At 39.7% G+C, this 12,014-nt stretch overlaps 2 protein-coding genes across 13 annotated transcripts in view; one reads left to right on the top strand and one right to left on the bottom strand.

The window, feature by feature from the left end:
- LOC121106449 (dehydrogenase/reductase SDR family member 9-like) overlaps nucleotides 1-12,014 on the top strand; it is a 37,779-nt gene that overhangs the window by 14,953 nt on the left and 10,812 nt on the right. For 3 of the 12 annotated variants that reach the window (XR_006939908.1, XR_006939907.1, XM_046944091.1), the window contains exons 2-4: nucleotides 6,337-6,685; nucleotides 7,648-7,906; nucleotides 8,942-9,105. Coding sequence is in view for 4 of the 12 variants with exons in the window: in XM_046944091.1 (XP_046800047.1) it covers nucleotides 6,367-6,685; nucleotides 7,648-7,906; nucleotides 8,942-9,105 (742 nt within the window). In the remaining 8 variants the exon portion in view is untranslated. Of the gene's footprint in view, nucleotides 1-6,317; nucleotides 6,686-7,647; nucleotides 11,027-12,014 lie in introns of those variants that run through there. The other 9 variants (XM_025152634.3, XM_046944092.1, XR_005861680.2 and 6 more) reach the window with 8 other exon arrangements.
- The window catches only part of ABCB11 (ATP binding cassette subfamily B member 11), a 63,617-nt gene that overhangs the window by 45,531 nt on the left and 6,072 nt on the right, over nucleotides 1-12,014 (bottom strand). Inside the window, 1 exon segment of the mRNA XM_040704164.2 lies at nucleotides 4,154-4,271. The gene's annotated coding sequence lies outside the window, so the exon portion shown is untranslated.

Below are 12,014 nucleotides of genomic sequence, written 5' to 3'. Positions count from 1 at the left end.
AAAGACACACCGCTTCAAAATATAACTTGAATGATTTATCCTTCAGATAATCCCATTCAAAAAACACTATTTGTGCAGATTAAGTTCAGCATTCAACTTGGGTTATTTTGAAGGGAAAATACAGGTACCCTTCGGTTCAAGAAGTTTTCTCGGAAATCTATGACATATTAAACGTGATAGACATGTTACTCACCTGTGGCTGTGAAAAAACATGTAGAACAAATTGCAAGAATCCTGCTTAATCAGTGAAGCACCCAACCACTTCCCATCGTGTTTTCATTATTCTAACCCATTTTTAAATTGAGCATTGCCTATTTGCACCTGGGTCAATAACCTTGTGGTCACACTGGTTACAGTTCATTGACATTTAATGGAGGGTTTAAATTTGACTAATGTAATCTCACAACTTCAAGTCAGACCTCTTGGAAAGCACTTGTACATGAAGAAACCACACAATTCTCTTACCAAAAAAACAATTATTCACAGCGAACACATGCAAAGAGACTATTACAGCATTATTTTATGCTACACCATGGTACAGAATTACTGTACTAGTTATGTGGTTTCTAACCCATAGCTCACCCCCAATTCCATGGCTATGAAATTTTTACCATTCCTCCTTTAAAAGATGAATATTTTAAAGCAAGGAAAACACTCAGCAATAGTGAATTCTCACTGCAGATGGTCTCTCGGTGGATTTTTCAATAAGGGACTTTGGTGAGGACAATATCGTGGCCCCAGCCAATGACATCTGCAGGGTTTAGAGGGAAACAGCAAAAACGGTTTAGTTCTCCTCTGAAATCAGTTCTCATTACAGAGATCTCTGTCTGATACAATAAGATGAAAAGGTGACACCTTAATCTTAGTGATTGTTGGCTTCCCCTCAGGCCTGTGCTCTCAAACTTTCCATGACAGACTCTCCTGCAAAAAAGTGCCTCAAGATCCAACATAGCTCACCCAAACTCAGTTTTTCTAGTTTAGAATCGGTCCCATGCACACAGCAACAGCATTATCAAACCTGGCGTCATCTCCCACCTTCATAACATGAAGAAGTTTACATCTCTGTTAATGTGTACAGCATAGCTTGGTAAATAACACTATCTGAGATAACGCCACAGAACTAATTATTTCATCCACCACATATTAGAATCACAGGAAGAAATAACTCCTTGCAGTGCAGGGTATACAAGCGGATAGGATGGAAGGAAAATGATACAGCAGAGAAGACATCTGCTTTACATCATTATCCCCTGGCAATTTCTCCAGGACCATAGTGTCCAAAGACCATAAAGTTGCACTGATTTTCCTTTCCAAAGTACTCAAGCAAAATCATACTTAAACACAGTGAAGTCCAGCATCTCCAGATAAGTCTTGGTTTTATAGAGCCAGAGTATAGTTTAAGCTATACACAAATTACTTCAGTTTTTCCGTTTAAAGATTTTGCTAGTGAAGTGGATTAAGACAGTGATGAATTGGAACTAACACCAGAGACTACCTCATTTCTTGCAAGGGGCTCCACTCTAAATTTCCACTTTTCTCAACTTATTAACACAGAAGTCCTGAAGATTAATAAATTCTAAACTGACTTTATGACATGGGCCAGAAAAAATGAACGCATGCTGAAAAATCATCCACCTGTGCAGGGCAAGGTATAGAACACACAGCATTCAGTTTTGGTGACACAGAGTCACTTTCCTGTTTTACAACCATAAAGTGGAAAAACTGCCATCCTCTCTATCTTTCTTGCATTTTGCAAACTTCTAACGTTCTGGGAAGAGAAAACTCTCTCTATTGCTAGATTCAGCCCCAGAGATGTTTCACTGAAAGAAGAATTAGCCACAGAAGAAACAGAGGACAGATGCTCCCACTCTTGTATTCTGGTAGGGAACACATACAAGATCTCCAAACCAGAATAGGCGAGGGATATTTACTTCATGAAAAATAAGCAGTACTGTCAGGATAAGTCCCCTCAGTCTTGCCCTGAGTTGAACGGAAACGTTCTGATTATGGTTCACATATTCTTACACTTCTTTACAAAGGAAAAAAAAGCTTACAGTTCATTGAGCCAAGTGCAGTAAAACAATGGCTTCTTCTTTTGGTAGATGTTTATGCCAGTATTCTATCAGAGTTACCCTCTTTTCAGGATATTTTCCAGCAGTGCACAGGAATAAGTGAATAAAAATGACTCCTGAGCAGATAATTTCTGCAAAGAAATGAAAGTCTAAGTGCTCTTTTGGCAGAGGACTCCTCAGCTTCAAGCTGTAGTCTACAACATATTGATTTTTATTACAGTTCTGAACAGAGCTAGTAGCAGCAATTGAATCAAAAATGCTTCCAAAGCTTCCTAAAGATAGTCAGAAATTTAGTACTGTATGCTCACAGTAGCAGATGACTATCCTTTTCTACCAGGTAACTATATTCAATCTGCCACTGCAGGCTGAGGTTTCAGATGATCAGCTTGTCTCAGTATTTTGTGATGAGGTTCGTATGCAAATAAAGCAGTCTGGACTAGTCTGCTGGACAGATAGCATGGAGCACATAGCTTTTTACACTTCATTTATTTATTTGGTAGGCATTCACAACCAAATTAATTTTTGTGGCTAGCATACAGTGGTCCCAGGGCTAAGAAGCCAAACACCAGATGACTTTCTCTTGAGTATAATCCCCATCTGAACTGTGCCACATACACTTCAGATGGTGAGAAGTACAAAGCAGACCTCAACCTCATAGTACGCTTCTGCTTCTGCACTGTGCTTTGTCTTCCCTTCCTCTGATCCTTTAAAAACAAAGCAAACCAATTTGTTGCCATTTTTATTTCTCCAGGTATTTGAAGGTATTATGTTTTTGTTTGTTTTTCTCCACTTTTTTTTTTCCCCCACCTAAATAATATTAAGTTGAAATGAACTCTCAATCTTTCTTCTGGTACCCTGATTTTTAACTAAGGGACAGTTTGGTTAAAATATACAGTTTTGATACAGTGTGCAGATTGAAGCATTAGGCAGAAGACTTCAACATCTGTTACTAGAGCACCCATTGCTACATATTGTTTATCAAATTCATCTGAAAAAAAAAAGTCAGTAATAAAGATATTTAGACGACACAAACAACAAAATCAGGCCAGAAGAGAACAGCCTTCTCTCAGAATCTGATCAGGGCAAAGCCTAGAGGATTTAGGAAGTTGTAGGAACAATCAATATAAGCACAAAGCTGGCCAGGTTGGCAGGTAGCCAGATTCTGTGTCTTCATTCCTTTCTTGCCACACAGCAATTATACAAAGTGAAGGCTATGTTGTGTTTGTACAAAGCAGAATGAATTGTACATGGAGCTTACTGATTTGAGATTTATGCTATTAAAAAAGGAATCATGTAAATCTTCTGAAAAAGTTACTGCCTTTTCCAAAGAAGATCTTTAACAAGTATTCTACACACAAAACTGCTTTCTGCACCTAAGACAAAAGCAAGTCTTCCTCTTTTGATGGGTTTTATCATTTTTGCTGCAAGCAAAAGCTCTTTGTTGGAAAGAAATCACTTTCCTGTTTTGTAAACAGATTACATTTCTTCATAATGAAATGGCAAATTGTTGACACTTTTCTTACAGAGAAACAAGGAAAGTAGCTCTGGGTAAAATGGGCTTGTTTATGTGAGTATGATTTCTCCCTTGCTATGGAAAGTATAAAGTCCAAACTGGCAATTGTCTGGTGGATGCTTTCAGGTAGGAGGCTAGCACACAGAATGAAAGAAACATCTCTTCTCCCATGGTCTAAGTCTATTTAGCCTTACTAAGTCACAGTGCGTTTATTTTAGTCACAAAAACACAGTTTCCTGAAACTGTAAAACAGCGTCTAGAGCTGTTCCAACAAGGAGGCTAGGAGGCAGGCAGCAAGGGAATTAGCTGTAGTTAGTTACTCTATTTCTATAGTTAGTCTCTCACCATCTGCTCTTGAAATATACTTGAAGCAGGACATGCATTTGCTCACCCCTTTGACCTAATCAAAACTTGGCAACTGGTGTTTTTGCCATTTCAAACTTTTGTGCAAATAAAAATAGCAAAGGCAGGTTCAACCCTTCAAGAAGAAAAACAACAAATCTTGTAAATTTTATCAATTCAGTGAGCTGAAAACAAAACAAAAAGCTTTCACATGGTTGCCAGTTACCTCAGCTGTTCTTGTCACAAGATGGCACCTCCTGAGGGCCTGCCGGTCATCAGCACCTCAGCTCTCCCAGACGCTTCTGGAATGTTTGGGGGGCTTCTGACCCAGTGCCTCCAGGAAACTGAAGGAAAATATATTTTTTTCTTGATTAGCCTTTTAGTTTTGTGCTCCTTAGGTTTGTAGCTCCTAAAACAAATGCAGATTTTTTGCTTACTTTTGCAGATTTTAGATCTGCTGCCTGAGGGCTGGTGCTGCACCTCAGTCTCACCTGCAAGCTGGAGATGGAAACACAGCCTGTACACAGCACTCTTAAAACGTTGTCATTATAGCACTTTGATAAAAAGACTTATTAACCCACCGATGAACCGTGGGACCAGAAGTTAGCCTCACAATGCACTGCCAATTGTCCTATGTTAGCGGACGTGCCTGTTTCTGTGGAAAAAAAAAACGCCTGGCTGAGCTTTGTCTTCCAGCAGCCTTGCTGGACTGGCTTTTAGTTTTATTTACTGACCAGATCACAAGTCCAAACTGCATTTTTCTTACGTTAACCTGCTCTCCCCCTTTCGTTAACACCTGTGCTACAGCTGAAGCAGCTCGTGAGGAAAAGCAGCCCTGCCTCCCGCCCTCGGGCTGTCCCCGCTGCGGCCCCAGTTTCCCGCCTCCGGGCTCAGCTGGGGCCGTGCAGGCAGGGCGGGCTCCCGCCGCAGGAGCTGCAAAAGTAAAGAGGAAAGAAAGGGATGAAAAGCAGTCGCTCTGCTGGGTCTTGTCCTAACAAAGCAACAGTGAAACACCAGACAGGGAGAGCAGCAGCCTAATTACCTCACCACACTTTCTGCTGGACTGATGCTGCAAAGGAAGTTAAGAAACGAAACCCAACAACTGTGCACCGCAGCTTTTGCAACACCGTGGGGTCACTTCCAGCCCGCACACGGAGCTGCAGGGGACCAGCACACCTGTCGGTGTAAGCAAGCACCAGCTGCAGTACTTGCAAGTAAAAATAATGTGATACTGTATTTAGCTTCAATGCTTTTGCAACAGTGAATTATAAATTTAAATTATTTTAAAAATAAAAATATTTTAAAGTGTATTTTAAAATATTTTTAGAAGAAACATAAAATAAAAACCTCATGTGTCAGAGCAGAAAGCAGCTCTACCTGCAGAAAATAACATCAGTGTCCCTGTTCCTATTAGTGTGCTTGAAAACAGGACAGATGTTCGCAATGTCCTTTTAAATTTTTTGCTAGAGGAGCATTTGGCCATTGAAAATGCAAACTTCATTGCACCCTGCCCTGCAGAGATGGATTGTTTGTTAGTAAGCTTTGCAAAGATCTGCACTCTGACATTTATTTCATATCATTTTTAGCAGATTGCATTAGGTATCTCCTGCTTTCCGGGCCATAAGCGTTTATGACGACATGTAACTGAATTGCCTTCTCTAAGTGGAATTTCATCCATCACCAGCAGCTACTTATAGCTTTACTATTATGTGAGTTGGAGCACAACCCCAGGTACAGAGCTCTTGCCAAACATGTTTGGCAGTGCTGATGCTGTCACACTGCCTGAGATGCACTGCTGAATCCTCCTTCCTGTGCTGAGGGACCACAATGCACACACACTCCCTCAGCATTCTGGTGGGAATTTACTCCTAGAGAGACAAAGTGGAAGTGGCAGGACTTGCTGCCCTCCTTGACAGTCTGGCATTGATGACAGAGGATTTTAGTAAAAGAAAGTAAATCATTTCTCCTGCCTAACCTTGCTGAAGTATCCACAGTAAAGGATGGTTCTGGGTTCTGCTGATGTTGATTTACCTTTTGTTATCAGCTGTCCCACTCTTTCTTTTACTGTGAACTGACACTAAATGCAAATTTATGCATATTCCTGTAGGCTTCCATGCAAATGTTTCATTTTTGCTACTCTTCTCTAGATGGTGTTTCTCCCAAGGTACGTTTGAGGGGAACTGACTGACCTGGCAGCACCTAATACACATTATGCTGTATAACTCTCTTACAACATATCTCAAGTTCTCATTTTTGCTCAAGGCTTTTTAGTTGTATTTTTAGCACAAGATGCAACTTCTCTGTGTTGTGCCCACTTCTCTGAATGGTTGCAGTTATCCAACTCAAGGAAAAGAAAAAAGAACAACCAATTATACCTTAAAAACTAACAGGTTTTCTTTTTCATTTCAGAAGAGTGAGTCCAGAAGACTTCAGTAAAAAATGTTTTTCTATATACTACTCTTTCTCAGCATCAGCTCTCTGTGGTGGTACTGGAAGACAAGAGATGGGGGGAAGGTTGCAAACCTCAATGGCAAATATATATTCATCACTGGATGTGACACAGGATTTGGAAATATGGCAGCAAAGACTTTTGATAAAAAGGGATTCCGTGTTCTTGCCAGCTGCCTGACTGAAACAGGAGCCAAGGAGCTACAAGCTGCAACTTCCGATCAGCTTCAGACAGTGCTGCTGGACGTGAGAGATTCAAACAGCGTTAAGAAAGCAGCAGCGTGGATCAAAGCTAAAGTCCAGTCAGAAGGTAAGTGCCAGGCCATCTGCCTTTAAAAAAAAAATTAGATAAAATAATTTCAATAGAGTTTTCCCCAAAATAGTGTGATATGCTCACTGTTTACTCTAGTTAACAATTGACAAGTGTGTATGGTTGTCTTGTCACCTTCCAGAAACATGTAAGATCTCAAGAGAGGGATCTTTCACGCATTTAGTGGCAGCCAAATAATTGTGAACATTTCCACAAGAAGTCAAGCATACTGACATTTTGTTAGAAGAGGAATCCAGTTGCTGGAGCACTGGGCCTACTTGCACTAGCATGCATTTCTGGGCTAAGGCACGAGTGTTCGGCACTTCTCATGCTACATTACTAGGGAACAAATGAAAGAAATTCTGCTTAACGGGCTTAACAAATGCTTATTTAAAAATTGAATCCATTCAACACATGACTTGCAAGCACTCAAAAGCAAAAAGTATATGTTCTAGTGAACTCTAGGGAATAAATGTAACTATTTTGAAATACTGCCTATAGGCCATCTGAAAAATAGAAAAATCCCATGCCTTTGACCCCATAAGTTGTGCAAGACAAATCACTGCTCCTGTTACTGATGCTAATCCATTTCAGTTGGAGTAGTACTGCAGTAAAGCCTACAAATGAGCAAGACTATATGTACTGGATTCTGCTAACTTTGAGCCTTAAATCTGGTCCATTATGACATGCCACAGTACTTAATCCTAAATTCCAACTTCCACTTGACCTCTCCTCTCTTTGTAAAATAACTTATAACTTGTTTGAATTGCTTTTACTCAAAACTGTGCCAAGTGCCAGCCAAAAGAATTTTTTTTGCACCCACAAAAAACAATCAGTAGTCAGAATATATTGATCGTCATTTTGGTCCATTACTGCTCCTGTAAAGTCACACACAGTTCAATTAATCTACCCCATTAGGTGAAAAATTGCTTCCTAACATTCTTTTTTTTTTTTCCTTGCAGGTCTCTGGGGACTTGTTAATAATGCTGGAATTATGGGGCCAACTGCTCCTACAGACTGGTTGGATATTGAGCATTTTAGAGAGCCAATTGAAGTTAATTTAATTGGGCTCATAAATGTGACGATAAATATGCTTCCCTTGATAAAACTAGCAAAGGGAAGGATAGTAAATGTATCCAGTATTGGAGGTCGCCTAGCATTCTGTGGTGGAGGCTACTGCCCTTCAAAGTTTGGGGTAGAAGGATTTAATGACAGCTTAAGGTATAACACTGTGAGAAAAAACTACTCTTTATTTTCTAAGGCTAACAGATGACTGAAAACCTACACATGTAGAATAGAAGCTGATTTACATGTCTGACACTTGATATAAAACTGAAAAGTATTATACAGTTTGGGATAAGTCTTCTTGAAAGAGCCTTTTTTCAGCATAGATTATGTCACTTTTGAAATCTAAGATACAAATCCTGTTAGGCATATACTGTGTTGTCGTTGGTATTTTTGTATATTTATATGCAACTTACCTTGTAATTTAGTTACTCACAGGGGCCTTATTGGAGAGGAGATTCCACTCAAGGGAATTGAGATGTCTCTGCAGGATGAACCTAATCTCCTATTTATGAGTGCACCTGGAATTTGCTAGCAGCTGCCCATCCAGGGAAAAAAAAAAAAAACATACGAGTTGTTGCATGACATTAACTTTTGTCTAAGCTTTGTTCTTTGTTCTCCCAAGTATCTTCTCTTAATTATACTGATCATTAGAGAGACCTACAGAATACAGCAGACCAGTTCAGGGGACTGCCATTGCTTCTTCGTGTCAAATTGGAAACAATCTGTGCCTAAATATACATGGCCACTTTAGATACCAGGAGGTATTCCAGACACAGACGCACAGCTGACAGTTATGAGATGTGGCCAGAAGAACCTGTACCAGTCTGGAGAATCAGATGGAGGTCAGGAGGGGTTCATTAAGACATGTAAAATGGCTCTGGATACTTACATTTAGGCAGCCAAATGGTCTTACAAGTCTGACAAATTACGAGCTACTGGAAGGGGAACTAGGATATGAAATATAATGTGCCAGTCACTGTCCATACATGTTCACACTCAGTGAAGCAGGTAGGATAGTTCATCCCTCTCTCATTTAGGGATAACAGGATGAAAGTTCACACCTGTGCTTTCCACACAGTATTTATACGTTGGTATGCCATGTAAAGACAGAAATAACAGTACAGAAAAAAATCCCACTGTATCAATAAGGATTTCTAATGCAATTAAATTGCTGGGCTGTCTTTGCAGGAGAGATATGAAAGCTTTTGGAGTTAAAGTTTCCTGCATTCAACCTGGCCTGTTCAAAACGCCGTTAACCGATCTAGCAAAGATTCTGAAAGAGAAGGAGGTTATTTGGAATCGGCTTCCCCCCGACACCAAAAAGCAATATGGAGAGGAGTATTTTCAGAAAGGTGAGGTAATTTCCAGGCATTTTTATCAAAAGAAGCAATATATTTCTTGCTGAGATAGCCTTCAAGGTAGCTTTATACCTTCTAATCACTATGACTTTTTGAAAAGACTGCATGTTAACAGTTACTCTTCAAATGCATCTGCATCACAATATGGCTATTCACACAAAAACTTGTGCAGTGAAACTTTATTCAGATCTCAGTTAAAGATTAATTATTTGTGTTGGCATGTAGCTTTTGAGCAAACTCCAAGGCAGAAAAACATTCATCTAATGATGTAACTAATGTGCTCGCAGTGTTTTTCTGTCACTATTATTTATTTAGTAATCAAATAAGGGTAACTTCCCTTTGCTTCTACTATCCCCAGCAGTGGTGATGCCATGCAGAAATTGTCTAACAGACAGTTCCTGAAGCCTACTGACACCTTCTTGAACCGGAGCTGCTTGTCTTTTGATCTTTGGGCTTTTTGTTCCTCGAGTTTCTTTCTTATAGTTGTATTTCACAGCTTTCTGCAAAGCAATTACCTTACTACAAGAGACTCACTTACAATCACAGCATTTCTATTTCCATTTGCATCTTACACAGGTTTATTCTGAGACACAATCATTGCTAGTAACTTGGGGAATACAGACACGATTTTGCCATTGCTGTTTCACAGTGAAGAGTGACTAAGCTGCTCTTGGGGTAAACTGTATCACAGGGTCATTATGGACAGGGTAGTTGGTCTTCAGAAATTACTGTGAATTCTTCTAAATCAAGAAACAAGAAATACCAACTCCTTATTGAAATTTCACAAATCAGTGTGGGATAGAAAGTTAAAAGTCACTTTTCCTGGCTGTCACAGAATGATCTTTTGTTTGAGTTTTACAGAAGCAGCAAAGAAAGAAAAGTTCTCCAAGGCCTGTCTTAACACAGACATTTCACTGGTTGTTGAGTGCATGGAGCATGCCCTAACAAGCCTCCATCCACGGGCCCATTATGTAGTTGGCCAGGATGCTAAGTGGTTTTGGACTCCTCTTTCAAGAATGCCAGCAGATGTGCAAGACTTCTTACTTCTAGGAAACAGAGAAAAGCCTGCAGTTTCCCACAGAAAGTAAATCTTTGTCAATATATTCTCCGCTGCATATAAGGCTGATTCCACAAGATCTGTCCTTTATATTAACATGGTACAAACCATACATGAAATGCACCCTCATGTCCTATAAATGTAAGAAATACAGCTATTTCCCCAAAATTTGCTACTATTAAAAACAAAACAAATAAATAAAAAACACCCTTCTTTCTTTCTTTCTTTTTTTCCTCATTTTTGAAGTACAGCATGCTAAATCTTAAGGATCTCTAATGTCCAGGTCTACCCTGTGTTGTAAAAGGATCCGTAGCTACAAAGGTACACCATAGATCTGACTACAGGGATCCAATACCTGCAATTTAGGTAATTAAGACTATGTGTTTTGTTGAGATTTTTTTTTTTTTTTTAATTCAGATTTCGAGTCTGGAAGGTTGCACATTTTGGCATAACAATGATAGCCCTGTGTTTTGTGAGGTGCAAAGCAGCTCTTTTCTTGTTCAGCTCCTGACACAAGTGCCTGCTATGATCCAGCACTCCTATGATTCATCACAACTAAGTCACCACAGAGTGCAGAGGTCTAACCTCAAGTCTGCAGGTGAACACTGCTCGGGAGTTGTTTCCCACTGCCATGCAAATTGGCCAGTGACAAAAACAAACATGCTGATGAATTTGCATTAACATGACCAAGCTAAAGATCAAGCTACCCAGTGGCTATCCAATTATTGCTGGTTTTCAATTTAGATTCTTCAAAGCCTGCAAAATATGTTTTCTGTTTTTTCTCAATGCAGCTTCAGTGTGGTCATTTCATTTATACCTGCTATCTGAAAAAGTCATTCTTTCCAGAGCAGATTTGAGGTAAATAGCCCTGAACTAACTATTCCTACCGAGGCAAATAAATAAGTAAGATGTTTTTCTTTCAAAGAAAGTAATAGAAAATCAATGTAAGTCAGAAGTGCCATAGCTGTTGGGGGTGCTACTGGCTCAGCTGACCCAATCCACACAAGCCGTTAGCTTTCCAGGTAGAGCTCAGCGTGTTATTATGACTAAAATTCATGGCTCCTACAGAAGCTGCAGCATCAGGCCCTCATGATGTAAATGTCAGCCTCTGAACTTAGCAGAAAGCTTGGCATCGTTCTCACAGTCTTTCTCTATCCGGAAGTTAAAGTTTGTATTTCCATCAAGGTTACAGAACTGAAATTGAGTAGGAAAATAAAGTATAAAATGGCAGCAGCTGCTCTGATCTGTATCAGGTTTAGAGACTGAAGTTTTGGCTGACTTAGGTCAGCCCTTATCAGACCACAGGTCTACTGTCAGCTGCTGCAAGACTACAGCACTGCAGTGATTAACATTTAAAGTTCAAAAAGAAGTTGGGGCAAGGCACACCAGCTGTAAATATATTATTTTCATTAGGAATGCTGCAAAAATATCAATTTCACAATATACTACCTAGGATATTTTTCTTTGTACAAAGGGCCACGTTCTCGTGGTATGTTCTCTTCTGCAACCAAACACCTCATTTACTTCTGTGTGTGAAGAGTGAGGGAAAGGAGCTCTGCTTACACATTCAGTCAAAGAGCAGAGGGATCAGAAGTGCCCAGCAGACTTTGGGCCAGTCATATGTTAGCAGTCCTAGCAGTCATATGTTAGAGGCTTTTTTCATGAAAACTGTAGAGCAGAGCTTGTAGAATTTGAACTTTTATTTGAAACACATTGCTTAGTTGCACAGATAATTGATTTGTAAATAATCAATTATCTGTGCATATTTGTAAATAAAGCTGCCCTTGGACTAGAACAAATAATTTTGTCCCTGAGAGCTGTCAAACACAAGGTTGTATTTTCCTCA

The sequence above is a fragment of the Gallus gallus genome, chromosome 7 (genome assembly GCF_016699485.2).
Source record: "Gallus gallus isolate bGalGal1 chromosome 7, bGalGal1.mat.broiler.GRCg7b, whole genome shotgun sequence".
Lineage (NCBI taxonomy): Eukaryota > Metazoa > Chordata > Aves > Galliformes > Phasianidae > Gallus > Gallus gallus.
Note: the sequence above shows the minus strand (reverse complement) of the source record. Positions and strands in the feature narration are given on the sequence as shown.